Genomic DNA, 19,222 nt, shown 5'->3' on the forward strand with positions numbered 1-19,222 from the left:
TTGTGCTTCGATGATTCACCTTTAAAAAACAAAAATTGGTCATGTCTCGCACCCCCAGGAGGTGCGTGCACCCCAGGTTAAGAAGAACCACTGGATTAAACCAAGGTCTCACGGTATAGAAAATGTGCGGTGTCAGCCCATATAATGGGATGGCTGCTTATGAAGTGTCCGCTCGCTATCTTGGAGACCAATCGCCTAATGGAAGAGTTGCATATATGTCTGCAGCGAAATATTGATGTGTGACTTTGTGCAAACATTGGTGTTTTGTTCTTCAAACTTTTCTTTTAGCTGTGGCCTCAAGATAGAATGCCGATGCCGTGCGTGTCTTTGTGAGTGTACGCCCCGTGCCTGTGCGTGGAGCTGTGGTGCAATCGTCGGCACACTGAACTGCGATTCCAACGACCTGGGTTCGATTCACAGCCACGGATAAAATCGGTGGCAAGTGATTATCTGAACCTGTACTGGGGCCTCACCGAAGTCCACTCAGTCTTAAATGAATAATCCTCACACTGTGTAAAGCGTAAGCACAAGGGAGAAAAAGGTGGCTGGACGTGTGTGGTGCTGAACACTCCACTCCCTCATGCGCCATGCCAGCCTTATTTATAGTCTATGTACAAAGATCAGATGTTTTGAACAGCACTTGCCCATATGGTTTCTAAGACTGAACAGGGGATCTCTGTGCGTGTGTGCACGTGTTTGTGCATGTGTGTTGGGAGCGGAAGTGTGGCGGCTTGCACGCCGCGCTATGAACCCGGCGACCTGAGTTCGATTCCTGCTCACGGCCGACATCAGTGACGAATATCTGAATCTCCCCAAGGTTGACTCAGCCTCGAATGAATGCCTGGTGCGGTGTGTGTAAACATCGCGACTGGGGAGACAAAGGCGGCCGAAGCTTGGTGCTGGCCACCCACCCCCTTGTGCGCCCTGTCGGCCTCCATAGGTGCTCGCTAACACAACTTGCCCCAACAGTCTGTTAAAGGCTATACCGGGGATCTTTGTCTTTGCGTACATGTGGCCACTCGCGCTCCTGTCCGCGGGGTGCAGCGGAGGTGCAGAGTGAGATCGAGCGAATCTTCGAGCTGGCGCGGACGCTACAGCTCGTGGTCCTGGACGCCGACACCATCAACCACCCAACACAACTCGCTAAGACCTCGCTCGCTCCCATCATTGTCTACGTCAAGGTCGCCTCTCCCAAGGTACGTCTGCACTCATTGTTTTGTAGTCGATAAGTGAATGAATGAATTATGCCTGGGTATCAGCCGGGCTTGGGTCCTTGAGGCTAGTCTTCGGCGTCCAGGCTGGCTCAAGAGGGTATGACCTCGGTCCGAGGATTCGGCCGAGATGCTCAGGCCTTGAAACTGGCCTCAGTCCTAGAGCACGGGTGGGGAACCTTTTTTCTGCCAAGGGCCATTTGGATATTTATAACATCATCCGTGGGCCATACAAAATTAGCCTGTAATATTTGGTCAAACATTTAATTAACTCACCCCTAATGTGATGGCTGGAATTGCTTCTCTTTGGTGAGGCATGTGATGTTAGCTGGTATTGATGATGTTGCTACTCGCAACTGCTTTTCCAGGTTTGCTCCTAGATTTATTGATTTTCGAGTCCCGCCTGCGGTAGCCTTGGCAGGGCCAGAACAAATTATTTTGTGGGCCTTATACAGCCCGCGGGCCGGACGTTCCCCACCCCTGGTCTAGAGGGTCCGGCTTTGACCGCCCGTGACACTGGCCTCACTCCAGAGCAGTGGTCGGAAATCAAAATAACAACAAGAAGAAGCCATTTTTTTAATTCGGTAAAAAAACTCCATATTTCAAGAGCCGCAATGCACGTGAATACCAAGCAACCCTTGATCAATAACGTTACAAAGCGGTCCTTAAAGAGCCACACGCGGCTCCGGAACCGCAGGTTGCCGACCCCGTTCTGGAGGATATGGCCTTGACTGGCCGTGAAACTCGCCTGAAACTTAAAGGCCCCTAACCTTGTCGCTCCTGGCCTCATCCTTAGTCTTGACCCCGTAGGTCTTGTCCTTGAATCAAAGACCGCTGGGTAAGTGGAACCCAATGGTCAGGACATTTGTTGAGAGGATGTCTTTTTGCAAGCAATCATATTATTTATCAGCTTTAGAAGTAGTATAATCTTTTATTTGTGATTATCAAAGTTACGTAGTCTGATTACTGATACAGTATTATACGTATGATACGATGTTAATTTAATTTAATATCAGTGCAATGCTATCATGTTTGTGTAAAACCATCTGTATGCATTAACTGCTTCTGTCCTACTTAACCCAAGCTGCTGTCGTGATTCTTGTCCCCATTTAATTGATTTTGGAATGATTTTGGAGTAGATGCAAATGAACGTAATCTTAAAGAGTAATCAATTGCATATGCTAAGTCACAGTAATCCGATTACACATTGAACACATAATAATACAACATACACTATGGCAAGATCCAGAAAGTCAGAATAACAATCCAGGAAGTCAATTTCGTGATGATGTTTGACATGATTTAAAATGAAGCATATCTCATTGCTAAATATTGCTTTGAGAATTGTTCTTTACATTTCTTCTGAGCTGCAACAATAATAATCAGTGCGTTGTTAAACTAAACTATTTTTTTTATTTTACCAGGTAAGGCCCACTGATCTAAAAAGCTCTTTTTCTGAAGCGACCTGCCCACAAGTGATTGCCCAACGAAGTGGCTTATCACGTGGTATTTTATCGTCGCCAAATACTCTAAACGCATGTTTCTAAATGTGGAGGGAAAAACCCAAGCACCCGGAGAAAAATCCACGCGACTACGGGGAGAACACGCAAACTCCAAATATACAAGCATCAGGGTCGGGATCGAACCCACGACCATCCTGTATACCAGGCGAGGTAGTTAACATCTTGCCACCGTGGCGAGATGTTAACACACTTGTACATCACGTGACAATTGAATTTGTTTGCCTGTGTCGGGTGGTGGAAGGCCTTAATTACACGAATTTAGTTAGTTCATTATGTGGCCTAACCCACTGGTTCATTACGAATCGGCAAGTGACTCCTCGACCCTGCCTTCGTGTATCGCTTACACGCGCAACAAATCTAAGTTAAGTATAAAATGAGTGGCAGAAGGCTAAATGGGTTCGTAATGGCCATTACAGACCAATGAGCTGACATTGCCAAGGTCAAAGGCTCGAGTCTGGATTGTATCCGCTCTTGATCAAGTCAAACACATCGGAGTCCTGTCGTGTGGCGTTTCGTCCATGCTACTTTCACTGTGTTCACCACCAGATGGCGACTGTGGTCTCTGTGACCATCTAACCATCGTTGGGCAAAGATTGTGGAGAATATCAGTAACGAGAAACGAAATAATTTCTCCATGTAAAATTTTTTTTTCTCACATCCCATTAGCCGCAACGGCCTTCTGGGAGTGGATCTCTTTAAGCAGCGTGGGTATAATGCTGCTCAAAGGACGCATTCCCATAAAATACCAACGGACAGATGACTGGACAAGTCTGACCTCCACTATTGCAACGTGCCGTTCCCACTGCTGACTCTGGGTCACCAATAGAGAATTGCAAACCCCATTCACGCTCATTCGAGGATATAATATTTTATTATTAATTCACCCCCACTCACCCAGACTTGATACTCCTGGAAAGCCCCCTCACAAACCACGTGAGACCCCCCCCCCCCTCAACCAATCTGCGCAGGTCATCACCTTTCCATATAGTAGCCACTTTCCCCCACACCACCCTTCTAATTCCGCCCCCCAAACAATCGTTTATGAGAGAAAATGTCGACGGGTCTTCACTCTTTGTTTCAGGCGGGTGCTGCACGAATGTTCGTCCAATTTCTGTTTTGATAATTTGTATTTAGCGGCATGAGAGGAAATAAGGAGTGCCTCACACATACGATACTTCCCCGCACCTACGATTAGCACGGTTGGCTACGTACGACGCGAAATAAGTTCAACTGACGTACGTACATACAGGGTGTTGCTTCTGAATCCACGTGGATGGAGAAATCGGCTCGCTTGCTGAATTACCTTTTCAATCGTACATTATTGCGCCCACAGTCGGACGTCTAAGAACAGAATTCGTCTTGAAATCGGTGACTTCGTAATACTATAAATGTGAATGTTGTTGTTGCTATCATTTACGATGATGCCACCACTATCATTGCCAACTCTGCTATTGGTGTTGTTGTTATTGTTGTGCTCTCAGGTTCTACAGCGGCTGATCAAGTCTCGCGGGAAGTCTCAGAGCAAACACCTGAATGTGCAGATGGTGGCTTCTGATAAACTCACTCAGTGTCCTCAGGTATTGCGCATTGCGTAAGAAATCCGACATTGGGACAGCTTCACTTTTTCAGTTTTTTCTCCCGCTTATATGACACATGAGATCCTGATATTTATGATGTTCGTGTTTTTGGTCACATCACGTATACCACATTATCCGGATTATAAGATGCTCTGGAAAATATGATGCACCCACACATTCTGATTTAAACATACAGGGGAAAACAAATGTTTTGTTATAATATAGAAAATACAATATATGTAAACTTGGTTTGAAGCTTTCGTGACTGCAGGAATTACTCTTTGCTTCTTTCGGTAAAGTCACGTAGAAATAAATCTAATTCAAAAATAATAGAGTACGACGTTTCGATTGCAACACAAGCAACCGTCTTCGGGTAGAACTATATATATACACAATTAACGATAAAAACTCGACACATTCGTCAAAAACACTGCCTTAAAAAAGCAACGTTTTTAGTAATGGCCCTTATATGAAGAAGGGTCAATGGCCAAAACGTTGCTTATTGTATGTCTTAGCACAATTGGCTGTGTGTGGTGTCAAAGAGGTTTGACGTTTGATGGGTATATAGATTCATAATCACATGTTCAAATATAAGGTTTACATTCCCCCTCACCTCTAGTTGTAACGTGCCACATTTTCAATTTAAAGTACTTATAGCGAAAAGAAAATTCCAATAAACAAAATGTGTCATTTCATGCAATTGCTAAATTTATTGCAATTTGCTAGTTCCATAGCGGTGTGTGTGTGGGTGCTGTATGCGGGTCTTGGGATACATGCAAATAATAGTGCTGTGAATTAAAATTTGTGCGACGAAAACTAAGTACTTGAATACTTAATGACACCACCGGTGTAATTAAGAACTCTGGCGTCGCTACGAGTGCATAAGTGACACCAGGCCATGTTTATGATTCTTACGGCTCAGTGCAAACTAAAGCAACATATATGAGAGATATTCTTAGGTTTTTTCGGTAAAGTAACGTAGGTAAAAAATTAAAATTAATAAAAGTTAAATAAAAAATAAAATAAAAATCACGACGTTTCGGAGGCAACACAAGCTTCCGTCTTCAGGTGGAACCGTCACAGCACGACAGCTGTATCAAGTGATACAGACTCAGAACATTGGAAAAAACAAGATCATCTCAATCCCTCCTACTTATCACTGTTCTCTCTCTGGGCACAATCTCGTTTCTGGAACAAACATTCCCTCCACATTAAGCGAGCACCCTCCCCGCCAAGACCCATCTCTTCTCTCTGGCCCATCCTTCCCTCCACCCCTAGGCACCCCCGTAATTCCCGTTCCCACGAACCTCTCTCCCCTTACCGATCCCTATCCCCCTCCCCTCCGTTCATATGCCACCATATAATTTTTTGCTTCATTGTGCCGTTTATAACCCTTGTAAAGCGCCTTATAGCGGCGCTCTATAAGTATAAGATCCTGCTCAGCTGAATTGTTTTATATATATATATGTGTGTGTGTGTCAAGTTCATCTCTCATTTATACAATCAGGTTTAAGTAGGTTGGACTCGTGGTCACCTGAGTCATGCCCAGGCCTGCAGCTACGTGCTGTTCCGTTTTGGAACTGACCACAGTGTTTAAATGGAGACTGAGATAAAAAAAACGTAAAGTTTTTTCTTTTTATGATGTAGGGGCACAGCTTGGCTGTATGTCAGAGGGAGTTTTTAACGTGAGTTTTAAGCTGCACTGCTCATAAAAGCAAAACCTTATGGGATGACATTATGATGGCCAAGTGAACTGCTATATCGTCGTGCGAAGTAACTTCACTGGGATTACTTTTACTTAGTTAAATCATTTTATTTTCTCTTACAACAGCGATCTGGCTCAACAAAGCCACACAATCGTCTTCAGCTTGTCTGCCACAGTTCTATCGCATTGCTATTTTCTAAGAGTAACTCTGCAGTGCCACTCTTATTATCATCTTAAAGGGGAACAATGCTGGGTTCTCTGTGAATTATTGGAGAAGAAACTTTTGGGCATGAGCGGTTGACCCCAATAGGGCTGCGGAGCATTAAACGTTGGTGGAAGTTGCACCCTCCCCCCCATCATTAATTGCAGGTTGCAATTGATGCTTAGCCTGACGCTCTGACAGATGCACATATATACATACAGACAGACATACACATTTTGTATACACTCATGCACGTATGTACACACACAAATACAACAACAGTTTTGATTTGCCAATAAGTGGTAGCGATGTTATTAGAGTTCTAGTGCCAGGTTAGGAGCATTCTAAGCCATGGGAGCCGCAGTGGCGAGATGTTAACTACCTCGCCTGGTGTACAGGAGGTCATGGGTTTGATCCTGACCCTGACGCCTGTGTATTTGGAGTTTGCATGTCTCTCTCCCTGTGGATTTTTCTCCGGGTTCTCCGGTTTTCCCCTCCACATTTAAAAACATGTATTTAGAGTATTTGGCTGCTATACATTTGCACACGATAAGCCACTTAATTGGGCTTTCATTTGTGATAGCCAGGTCACTTCTAAAAAAAAAGTATTATGCTCAGTGGTAAAATACAGGGTGTTCGAAAATGATGGACCCAATTTCAAAGCAGTATATTTCACGATGGCAACATGTTACAATTACACAAAAAGTTACAAACGGTTTAATTAGTTATAAAGTTTTACTAACCATTTTTATAAATGCTCTATGTGCCCTCCACCTGCTGTACGGACAACATCGAGACGATAGTTGAATTCGTCCCAAACGCCTCTCGAAGTGTCTTCTTCCACTGAAGTCACCGCTGCCGTGATTCTGTTTTTGAGGTCATCCGGATTAGTTGCTAATGGTGGCACAAAAACACGGTCTTTGTCGTATCCCCACAAGAAAAATCGCAAGGGTGTGATGTCTGGGGATCTTGGGGGCCAAGAGTGTAGCGCCAAGTCTTGGGGTCCCGTGCGACCTATCCAACGTTGAGGCAGTGTGTCTTGCGAATGACTGAGGCTAGGGGCTGTTTGCGCGCTGGGAGAGGCATCTTGCGGTAATCATTTGAAACTTTATGCCCCGCCCTCTCTATACCCCGCCCTCTCTATGCCCCGCTCTTTCAAGTGGTAAGAGTTTCATTCATGGGCGGTTCGTGGTTGCAGAGATATAGCGATTTCAAATCGGGTCCATCGTTTTAAAACACCCTGTAGTTTAGTTTTATTTTGGAGTGGCTGGAAGATGCGCCATCTCCCGAGGAAGTGCAAAAAGCAATCAAGGGCCTGAGATCAGGTAAAGCACCAGGCAGAGATGACTTCCCAAGTGAATTGCTGAGGAAGGGTGGCAGAGCGTGCGGTTGATTGAACCACTGGATTGGTTCTGCAGAATTCAAAAGATGGGAAGGATTTCCTGCTTGAAACAACTACATGGGAATCTCTATCCTAAGATTTATGGGAAATGCCGTGGCACAAATTATTCAACATTTTCTTGCCAAGCACAATGAAGACAATCTTACATAACCCCTAGGTGGTTTCAGACCAGGGCAGTTCTGCACAGATGCCATGTTTGCCATTTGCCTGTAACAACGGAGGCGTAGGGAATGTAAATATAATCTACATCTCTGTTTTTGATCTGGTCATGGTCTACGATACTATCCACAGGCCAGGTCTTTGTGATGTTGGGGTGCCCTGTACCTCTGCTCATGATAAGTAAGGACCTTCATGGTGGTGGTCAGGTCTGGGTACAGCAGAGTTATTCCCTGTTCACCATATGGTGCAGCAGGGATGTCCTCTGGCCCTGATACTCATATTTTTTACCGTGTAGTTTGAGAAGCCTTCCATCCCTATCTGCATCAGAGGAATTTCCATTTGGTAGAGATACAATAGGAGGATGATCGATGCCTGGGTGCAGTCAAGGGATGGCTGCATACTGGTCAAACGTGTTATGTATCTGATGACCTGCATGCTACGTGCTGCTCACTCTGAGAAGAAATTCGAGCTCTTTCTCCCGAGGCTGGAGCTCACAATGAAAGCGTGGCACTAGCCTGGATACTTCGTTTCATAGAACACTCCATCACCTCAAATCTCCGTGAGTAATGGGGTAGATGTAGATAGGGTGGAGGAACTCCCATACCTAGGCAGTTGCGCTTATAGCTAGCTTCGGTTTGACAATGAGGGTTTCATTCTAAATCAGTCACGTGACATATTTTCATCGGCTGAGTAGCGCTGTATGAGAGTTCATCCAAAGCCATATTGGATCTTTTCGGCGTCAATCATGCCGTCTCTTCTCTACGCTTGTGAGATGTGGACCCCCTTTACAAGAGCACCTACACTGCATTGCAACATGCAGGCAGGCCTGCTCACAATCAAACCTGGGTTTATCCAGGCTGTATATTGTGAGGAGCTCACAGAGCCATCAAATAGATGACAGGTTCCGATCAGTTGAGTTCCTGCAGCAGTTGAGGATGCGTTCTTTAGGTCATGTAGCCCGCATGTCTTGCCACTACATGCCCAAATAGCATCTGTTTAGCCATATAAATGGTGCTAAGGATACATGGCCCTGATAAATGAAGAGATGGGCTGATATGGTATAGGATGCTTTGAAGCTGCTTGGACTTGCCTATTACTCAAACCAGTGATGTCATGGTTGGTCTCTGTAGAGGAGGCTCATGAAGGATGCTACTGGGCATTTGAGGCAATCAACCTCCAATAACGATGGAGATTGGAAAAGTGACGCTCACAACAACAATCAGTGCCGGGCCGCTAAAACGCAGCAAACTGGCACAGTGCAGAGCTCAGGTGGTGCGGCTACCCATAACACCTAGCTCTTTCCCGCGCACTGCCAGTGAGTTTTCGACAATTTACGTGGCCTCGGAGTGTACCTAGTCCGGCGCAAGCGCTGTGGTGATGCCTCCGTCACTTGGTGGAGAACGGTGGCTGTTATTGTTTACGCGTGTTGCATTGGGGGAAGCGGTGGGCGTTGCGGTTATCTAATTGTGCTATGAACCAGCGACCTGAGTTTAATTCTTAGCCATGGCTATCATCAGTTTGTCAATTGCATTGTTGGGTCAATGAAGTGAAGGAGGACGCAGACCAGAGGGGATTGGTGACGAACTAAGCTGTGGAATTGGCAGACACCATACAGCGACGGAGGGGACATAATTCACATCCGTGGTCGCTGCTGGCCAGACAGACGGTATCTGAAGAAGAAACCTCTAGGTCTACTCGGCATTACATGAATACTTGGTGCTGCGTCTAAACATTATTATCAACGGTGCGGCAAAAAGCCACCGGACATGTGAATGGGCACACTGGCCCTCTCCGTGTTCACACGTGCGCGCGCTCCTCCTTGCACCGTCGGCAGGATCTGTTCGACGTGATCTTGGACGAGAACCAGCTGGAGGACGCGTGCGAGCACCTCTCCGAGTACCTGGAGGCGTACTGGCGCGCCACGCATCCGCCCAGCGCCAACCCGCCGAACCCGCTACTGGAGAGGACCATCGGCAACGCGGCGCCCACCAGCGTGCAGGTAACCGGCGAACGCCCGCACGCACGCACGCACCCACGTGCCAGCACTCCACATAGCACGCGCTAGCGCTTCGTGCCAGCGCCGCGTGCCAGCAGTGTGCCCCCCCCCCCCGCCCAATCTGGTCTGCCTACCCCTGCCGGCAATCCACTGTTGGATGAAGGCTGCTCGCCGTGCCGTTGTCCGTGGTAGGGAGGTTTGTTTGACCATACTTCACCATGCTGGCCAGTACGAGTTTGGTGAAGGGACCAGTGTGCGTGGTGCTGGAAATAATTCAATATCAGGGCGATAACATTTTAATTAAATTTAATTTTTCATGAGCACCGAAGCCCGCTTAGTTAATAACAATTAACTCAATATTTACAGTTCATCGTTTGCACTTTAATAACGTTAAATAAATGACTGCTGTGCAGTTTACTCCAAGTCACCATATGTATGTATGTTGCACTTCTTTTGCACCGTACATACAGTGAGGGAAAAAAAGTATTTGATCCCCTGCTGATTTTGTACGTTTGCCCACTGACAAATAAATTATCAGTCTATAATTTTATATGGTAGGTTTATTTGAACAGTGAGAGACAGAATAACAACAACTAAATCCAGAAAAACGCATGTCAAAAATGTTTCTGATTGAGAGCGGGTGAAATATTTATTTCCCTCATTAAAATGCAAAGCAATTTATAACATTTTTGACATGCGTTTTTCTGGATTTAGTTGTTGTTATTCTGTCTCTCACTATTCAAATAAACCTACCATATAAAATTATAGATTGATAATTTCTTTGTCAGTGGGCAAACGTACAAAATCAGCAGGGGATCAAATACTTTTTTCCCTCGCTGTAGCGAACCATGCTAATAGGAGGTGTGGGGGAAAGACCACAAACTAAACACAGAAAGCACCATGAAGCAGAGGGGGATGGTTGAGTTCACTGGGGGTGTGAAAGGCTGGAGAGAGTTCCTGCTCTGCTGGAAGTATCGTGATACTAAATATAATACGGACGAATTTTAATTCACTTTCAGGGAGACAGTGAATTATTCTGAAGCAATTATAGATGAGTGGGAAGGCAACCAAACCCGGTGCCAACAATTGCCTAAGCTCTGCCGCCCTATATTTAGATGTTTGTAAAATATATATACAAAAAAAACACCTGGAAGGCCTTGGCATCTAGACTCAGAATCTTTATTTATACTGGAGGTATAAACAGAACACACTAAATTAAATAACCTAGCAAAGTATCGAAATGTATCGAAATGTATCGAAATGTTATGTAACATTTCGATACTTTGCTAGGTTATTTAATTTAGTGTGTTCTGTCTCCCTCTAAGCCTGCTTACCTTACTCCCCTCCCTTCGTACTCATTGACATGTAAATGTTTTCCCTACCCCCTCCCTCTCTCTGCCTCCGCCCCCCTCTGTCTATTTAAGGCCACCCCACAGAGACGATCACCTCTCTCTGTACCTGGGTTGCTCTCTCTATGTATCTTGGTGATATCTGTCTGCTTATATGTCTGTCTATAGTTTTCTGGTTATATTCTATGTCGCTATTTCATTATACCTGATGATGATTGCTTGTGTTGCAATCGAAACGTCGTATGCTATTATTTAATTTATTATTTTATTTTTATACGTGACTTTACCGAAAAAACCAAAGAATAATTCCTGCAGTCACGAAAGCTCCAAAATTAAGAATGTACAGGATCATTGAGAGATATGACGTTCAGAAAAGTGACAGAGTTCAGGTCGGTGTTAGGCTCCTGCAAAGGTAGTGTGAATGATTGGTCCGTGTTAACACAATTGCGAAGGTTAAGTATGAACGCGAGACAATTGGCAAAGCCACCTCACAAATCTTTCTTGTCATAGCATGTGTGATGCCTTGAGAAACAAATAATAAGATAAATAAATCGATTCCAAATACGTTCCTGAGTACGCCTGTGGGTTTTTGGGTTTTCAGTGCGCACTCCCTTGTGGTCTGTGTGTTTATTGGCCCCAGGTCAGTCTCTAGCCTTCCAAAGCAACCAATACACACCCCGTACGGTGAACCGGAATACAGGAGACATTATCACTCTTAAAGGCATAAGGACCTGGCGATTGTTGACAAAGGGGCTGACAATTATAACCTGCTTGCCCATTCTAAGAAAGAGTTGGAGACGCTGCTGCTGAACCGGCAACCTGTCACACAGTGGTGGGTCTTACCATCAACTCCACCAAAATTAACTGTCCAGATATGTTCACGTATTGAACACTCCACCTTCCCCCACAGCACTCAGTTGATTACGTATGAGATGCCTTGCGCTGTCTGGAAGCTGCCTGGTATATTTGCCACACACAGTGCCTTGGGTCTTCCCAGGTATGGTAATGCTCACCACAAAGCACAGGGTCCAAAAAAATGTCAACCCCCTTTCAGAAAAAATATTCACTGGCTTGAAACATGAATGCTAGCCTGCCAGTGATCGTGCAATTGTGGGTTTTATTAAATGAGAGCAAGTGAGCTCACCGATGCTTGAAAGATATGAACAAACTTCCATATCCCTGCCAGCAAGTATTGATTGATTGGTCCTGGTAGCAGACATGCCCAGTCACCACATCACCGGATCGCGAAGCCTAAGCATGCACAGAGACGGGCTGACATGGTACAGGAAAAGGACCTGGAGCTAAGCGTATTTGCCCATGACTCGTACTCGTGATTGATGCCTCTCGTCATCGAGTGGAGGTTGCCAATAACAGGAGGCAGAACAGCGAAGGTCGCAATGATCGTAAAAAGATAGTAACCCATGGCACCAGAATCTGTTCGAAATGCTCCAGCCAGCGAGCCATATCCACTCCACACTGGGCCTCGATTCAAATTGTCTGGCACTGGCCAGCCGAGACAAATCATAGCTCTTGTTATTGTTGTCTGTGTGTATGAACGTGCGTGTGTGCGTCCGTGCATCCACATTCTGCCAAACCTCAGAGCGGTGGGGTCGTTGCTTCCCACCTTGTGCACGGCGAGGAGCTCACGGACATCTCCACCCCCGAGCGGACTTCGGCCGAACCCAGCGAGACTGACCCCCGACGACCCTACAGCAACCACCACCACCAGCATCACCACCAGCACCAACAGCACCACCACCTACAGAACCACCAGCAGCAGCAGCAGCAACAGCAGCGCGTGCACTCCCCGACCACTCCGTCCTCCTCGTCGTCCCGCCAACACCTCGCGTGCCAGTGGATGGATGGAAACGGTGGCGGCGGCGGCGGCAGGGAAGGGGGCAATGGGATGGGGCCCAGGGTCGGAGGCGACCGGGGCACAATGGGAGGCGGCAACAACGGCCGCATGGGCAGCCTCGCCCGGCAAGACACGTTCGACTCGGAGACGCAGGACAGCCGAGACTCGGCCTACACGGAGGAGCAAGGTGAAGAGGACTTTCTGGAGGGGCAGCCGCAGTCCCACCACCATCAGCACCATCAACAGCAGCAGCAGCAGCAGCATCACCACCAACAGCAGCAGCAGCAGTATCAGCAGCAGAGGTCCCGTCACAGGAGCCGCGAGCGCGAATACGCAGACGAGGAGTCGACGCCGCCACCGATGACTTCGAACGACGTGCGGCAGCAAACGTCATCGTCATCGCGGGGATCCTGGGAGAGGAACCGGGGTCGCGAGCGGTCGAGGGAGGTCGATCGCAACGAGCGAAATCGGCAGCAGCAGCAGCAGCAACAACAACAACAGCAGCAACAGCAGCAGCAGCGACACCGGTCACGTGATCGCTCTCACGATCGCTACTACGAGCCCGACGGTGACAGTGGTGGCGGCGGAGGTGGCGGAAGTGGTGGTGGTGGCGGTGGAGGCGGAGGCAGCGGTGGCGGTGCAAGCAGTGCCGAGCTGATGATTGTCAAGAATTCCAGTGATGCGTGGGCACAGGATATGTACGTGCGGCCATGAGGTGTTGGCCCATGGTCGCTGAGAAGTGTTGAGCGTGCGTGCGTGTGTACGTGAGCGTACTACTTGTTGGGCTTAGTGATGAGAAGTGTGAACATTTGTGAGTGCTTGTAAAGGATAATATTTATTTAGTGGTGTAACATGTTATACTTTAATGGATTATTAATATTATCAGAGTATTTTATTCTTTTTTTTTTACAATTTCCTCCAATTTATTTCATGTTTATTTCATGATGATTACAATTCACGTTTATTCTGTTCATTTCTATTTATTACTGTTATTGTCCATTTCTACATGGCCATTATTCTTTTTTATGTTTCTATTTTATGTTGTAAGTAGAATTCTACTTCTCTATCGTCGTTATTACCGTTATTATTATTAACGTTTAAGACATTTCAAATAACGGTGACGTGAGAGTTGGCGATTATTTGAAAAAATAAAAATGAGATAAAAAAAAACACAAACTAAAAAACTAAAAAGAAACCAATGACGAGCAACAGGTCTGTGCCGAGACTTCGGGCCTCATTTCTGTGGCTGCAGAAAGCAATTTCTGCCAATATTTGGTGGAAAATTGACCAAATCCCAACAACTACTTTTGTTGCCAATTTCTGGCCGTTCTTTGCCAATAACAGAATTCAGGTCACTCGGTCTCTTTCACTTGCATGTTCACCGAGTCACGATCCTGTGCTCCCTGGATTTCCCACAATCCCCCACACGCCCGCTTAACTGACATAAAGTTTCTTGGCTGTCCAGTGTTTGTTTACGTTTATATGGATGTAAACAACAATACTCTCTCTCTCATGATGTATAAAACCACATGAAAACCTTCCTTCCTCCTCATGAATGTTTTATTAATTTATCTATTTATATAGATATTTTAATTGTGTGTTTTGTTTTGACTCAGCTGTTTCATCGTGAATTCATGTTCATTTTCATTTTCCATCATTTCGTTTCGTGAGATCGTTCTCTCATGTGAGATGCCTCGAACGTTTTAACTGGGCTCATTTTTTTTCCGATGAGCCGCCGTTTGAGATGGCAATGCATCCTTTCTGTTTGACTGCCTTCAACGCTTCAATATTTCTGCTTCCATCCACATGCAAGTTTAGCTTTTTACCCCTAGGTGTAACGCTTCTCATATAAATTCTGCAGTCTCTACGCTCGAGCGATTATTAGGTGGAGTTATTGATGTACCTTATGCCTCCCATATAGAATCGCTGAATGTTTTTTGCTGAATGCATAGTGCCAGTAGAATTCTGCGGAAGCCCACGGGTGCGTTCAGATCCGTTGAACACGAGGCGTGATGCTCGTTCCGCCAAACTCATCTCCAAGGCGCAGCTTTCGGTTTCATAAATCGGGGTTAGGGTTAACGTTTCATCGTCAATTCATGCCAATTCGCAAAAGGCAGTGTGTCACAAGCCATTGCGTCATTTTGAGTTTTAGCAAGGAACAATTTAGGTGGTTAGCATTTCAGTTGTGGTCTCTCATCGGGTTAAGACAAGTCAGAGCAGCATCTACTGCCAATGCCCATGGAACAGTGCTCATCTCCATTCGCAGGCCAAGAGCCAGTGGTGGAAATTTCGCTTTTGCTATGGCGGTCCCACAGTCAGCAGCCAGTGCAGGACTGCACTTTTACCTTTTTATGGCGTTGCCCGCTGTCTCCCGATGACGATCGCCGTTGACTCCATATGTCGTGGCTGTTGTTGTTTTTAATCGACCCCGGATGGCTGTGTGAACAGTGCCAACCCTCAACCAGGATTTTTGAATATTTGAACTCGCAACCTTCTGATTACGAATGAAGTGTTCTGCCAACAGTAGTTTAATAATTTTATACTGTATTCGTCTGTACATTGTGTTTCTTCAGGTTATCTTTTGCCAGTAACGATGTCTGCTTGGCCTGGTGATATCTTTTATAAGTGTCGGCTTTGTGAGCCAGTGTCACGAAGCCATATTTTGTAAAACTTCACGATGATTAAATATTTCCCCTTTTAGAGGATTTTATGGCGGTCACGGTGATGTACTGGTCGCTCATTGTGCAACAATCCCAGCGACCTGGGTTTAATTCCATGCCATGATAACAAGAATTATTGTAAGCTTTTCTGGCCCACTGCTAGGTATACTCAGCCTCAAATGAATGTCTAGTCATTAGTGTGCTCGACTAAAAATGCTGGCCTGTGGGACATCGCGTTTGCCACGCCCCCCGCCGCCTTGTGTGTTATGCCAACCTTAATAGGTGCTCGCTAACAGCACTTGCCCCTATGATCTGTAAGGCTAAATAGAGGACCTTGGTCTTTTGTTGCGTATAGCGGTGAGGGAGCAAAGTATGGATTGATCATTTACTTCGCTCCAAGCAAGATGACTCATCATTCATTACAGTACCAAGCAAATGGTGCCAAAGTCAATTGCTGCTCTTTGAGGCTTCCGCAGATTTCTAAATGGGTACGGCTTGCTTTGTTTTTACCCTGTTCCGTTTTACTTGGGCAGTCTATACCCAGTACTTGAATGTCACCTTTGTCTTTGGATGTTATCTCAGTGCAAAACTAGCCTTACTGTATTTGTTATAAGATTGCTAGATAACAAATGAATAAAACAAATAAAAAACAAACAAAAACACACACGAAAATCCCACGAAAAAAAACTTTTTATATTGAAAATGGTAATGCTGTAAAATTATACAGAGTGTAAATATACAAAAAAAGGTTGTGCTCTTTGTAAAAGTGGTAAGTATGGTGTAATTTATTTAAAATGGTCAATGCTGATGTTTTTTTTTGGGGGGGGGGGATTTTTATTTATTTATGCATGTGACAAAAAAATCTGAAAGATTTTTGTTTTCTCTTGTGTTTGTTTACCTGAAGTAATAGAATTTGTGTATGCCAGTGACATGATTTTCATTTAACTATCTGATGTAGTAGGACAAAAAGTGGCATTGTGTTAATCCATATTTAATGGTTTAACACCATCGAGTTTACAGATTGCTCTAGTACCAGTTATTATGGATATTTTTCTTCTTGATACACTAAAATGCATAGTCTCCCTACCTTGCACTTTCTTCAAATTGATGGAAATATAAATATATATAATATTGTCAAAAACAGCAGCAGCAACAATATAAGAATATGGTTTAAACGAAGCAGATTTTTTTTTCCCCCATCATATTTTGGTAAATTTCACGACGCTGTGAATGAATTCCACAATCCCCCACCTTAGCCAGGAAATGCTAAGCAAACCTTGTTTTAAAAGGGAATAAAAGGAAAGCATACATTTAGCTTTATTTCATCGCGTATCATATGACTGGCTGGTTCGGTGAAACAGGACAACTTCGCTTAGATCAAATGTCATTTTTCGTAACAGCACTCGCATGCAAAAAAACCCGTCAGATTTACTTTCACCCCACCGAGGAGATTTTCACAATGACTTTATGTGTTTAACTGTCTTTGCTAAGGTTAGCCCTGCGGCTGTCAAAGTGAACCATACTAGGGCCGACCCACACTTTTGCCATGGCAACTCGTTTAAAAAAAAGAAATCAACTGTCAATATGGCTTTAAACTCATCGCCTACCCCGCACATTAAATGACAACGGTTCGCAGTTAAAATGTCTTGCGGTTTGCGTTGGGGCACAAGTTGGTGTTGTTACGTGGGATGTTGGGATTTTTTGTTTACGTTGGATTGTATCATTACTGGGAGTCAGGGCAAAAGGGGAAGAGAGGAGGGGAGAGAGTGAGCAGGGTAAATAAACACGCCACTTTGATCGGTACATTTGCCACACATTTGATAAATCAGGCAATGGGTTCAGATCAACGGGGCATGCCAACTGCCAATGATTTATTTTGATCTGACGCATCGAAAATAATGGGATTCATCGAGTGGAAACATTCATAATCATGCACATTGTACTTGATATAAAGCATAGCACCACGATATAAAACTTGTGTTTGCTATTTGTTTTTAAAATCGGATTATTTCTGTGGTAGAAATGTTGGACTGTCCAGAAGGTTGTGAGTTCAAATATGGGTGAGGGGTTGTTGGTAAAACTCAGCCCCTTCATTCATTTTGGGGTTCATTAAGTGAGTGCCACCACTTCTTGGGATTTCAGCAGTGGTTGCCCTGTGGAGAAACTGACTCCCTGCCATGGAAACGATGAATTTCCACCGACTGGCTCAGAGCCACCATTGGGGACACCTCATTGCTGATATCAGCATTCCAACTATCGTGACCTTTCTACTGTACGTATTATAACGCTAGATTCATTACTGAACAGTATCCAGAAAATGTTTTTTTGTCGAAGACCTGCTTCTTAACAAACCCCATCAGATAATGTAAAATGTGAGTGTTCATCTAGGGACAGCCAAAATAGCGTTTTACAATTTTGCCTAAATGCAGGGTTTGCATAGAAGACAAAATTAACAAAAATTTAAGAAAATGTTTACAGTAGAAACATTAGATTTGCTGGGTTTTCTACTTCTAAGTGAGATGTTGGCTTGTTGAATACGCACACACAAAACACTCCCATAGATTTTTTTTTTTGCAAAAAATGTGGTCTTGCATCGAAGTAACTATTTATGTTATAAAAACAAAAAACTTCCGATGTTTTAAAAAGAGAGAAATGTAACTTAAAGCATGATTGCTGCATGTCACAATGGTGCAAAGTGATTTATGAAAGCATTTATATCCTTTTGTATTCACTAAAGTTCCTTCCACATTGCTTAGATGTTACTTTGTAAATGCCTGCTGTTGCTACTGTATGTAAAGCAATCCAATTTTATTTGCAGCCACTTCTTGGACTTGTTTGTTTATTCTTGCGAGTCGTCAATTTCCTTGCTTATTATTTTTAGTGCCGATTGCAATTGGGGCAATGTGCCTGGCATCGTAGCGTGGTGCAAGTCGTTTGCTAGTTCTCAGATCCATTTGAGATGGACTCAGTCACTCCTGCACGGCCGATGATTGTAAAGCACCACTTTTGCGGGGAGTCAACAGTTTGTGCTGTTGGAGACCGGTTTACATCATAATGTGCAATTTCAACTCTGGCTCAGAGCCACGTTACTTGCCACGAGCACTGCCCATTGCTAGTGTGAGTGCGGGGAAGGTGTGGGCGGGTTGTAGAGTCTCCACTATAGGGAGCTAAGATGGTGTTTGGCCTACTCTTCCATGCTGGCCAGACGTCTTGGAAAATATGCAAGAGTACCCACACTTTACCCCACCACGCACGACCATCCTGATCGACTGTGTCTATACAACCACTGCGGGGTGGACGGAGGCAGGGAGATTCAAGAAACTTAGGCCATCGTTTGGCAGCTGCCGTACCAGCAGATCGAAAAGAACCGGTGTCTTCTTGATTGCAAGGCCCAGTGTGTTCTGACCGTTATACCACGGTAGCATCCCACAGGGGAGGCTTATAAATTTCACCCGCAGGAAATGGCGGTTGTGAAAGTGAAGCATCGAAAGGTACGATCTGAAGCCAAGATTTTTTGCAAACCTTTGACAAAACTCAACTGAATCGATGAAGCTGCCCAGAACGCGTACAATAGCTGAAACAG

General features: G+C 45.0%; 1 protein-coding gene across 4 annotated transcripts in view; it reads left to right on the top strand.

Moving 5' to 3' along the window:
* The window catches only part of LOC133355996 (voltage-dependent L-type calcium channel subunit beta-4-like), a 179,262-nt gene extending 160,802 nt beyond the window's left edge, over positions 1-18,460 (top strand). For all 4 annotated transcript variants that reach the window (XM_061573469.1, XM_061573478.1, XM_061573496.1 and 1 more), the window contains 4 exons: positions 1,045-1,196; positions 4,216-4,311; positions 9,614-9,778; positions 12,725-18,460. In XM_061573469.1, coding sequence (XP_061429453.1) covers positions 1,045-1,196; positions 4,216-4,311; positions 9,614-9,778; positions 12,725-13,693 — 1,382 coding nt within the window. In that variant the 3' untranslated portion in view covers positions 13,694-18,460. The remainder of the gene's footprint in view (positions 1-1,044; positions 1,197-4,215; positions 4,312-9,613; positions 9,779-12,724) is intronic.
* The last annotated feature ends 762 nt before the right edge of the window (positions 18,461-19,222 follow it).

Source organism: Lethenteron reissneri, chromosome 7 (assembly GCF_015708825.2).
Source record: "Lethenteron reissneri isolate LAM-NWPU_2019-01 chromosome 7, ASM1570882v1, whole genome shotgun sequence".
In the NCBI taxonomy this organism is placed as follows: domain Eukaryota; kingdom Metazoa; phylum Chordata; class Hyperoartia; order Petromyzontiformes; family Petromyzontidae; genus Lethenteron; species Lethenteron reissneri.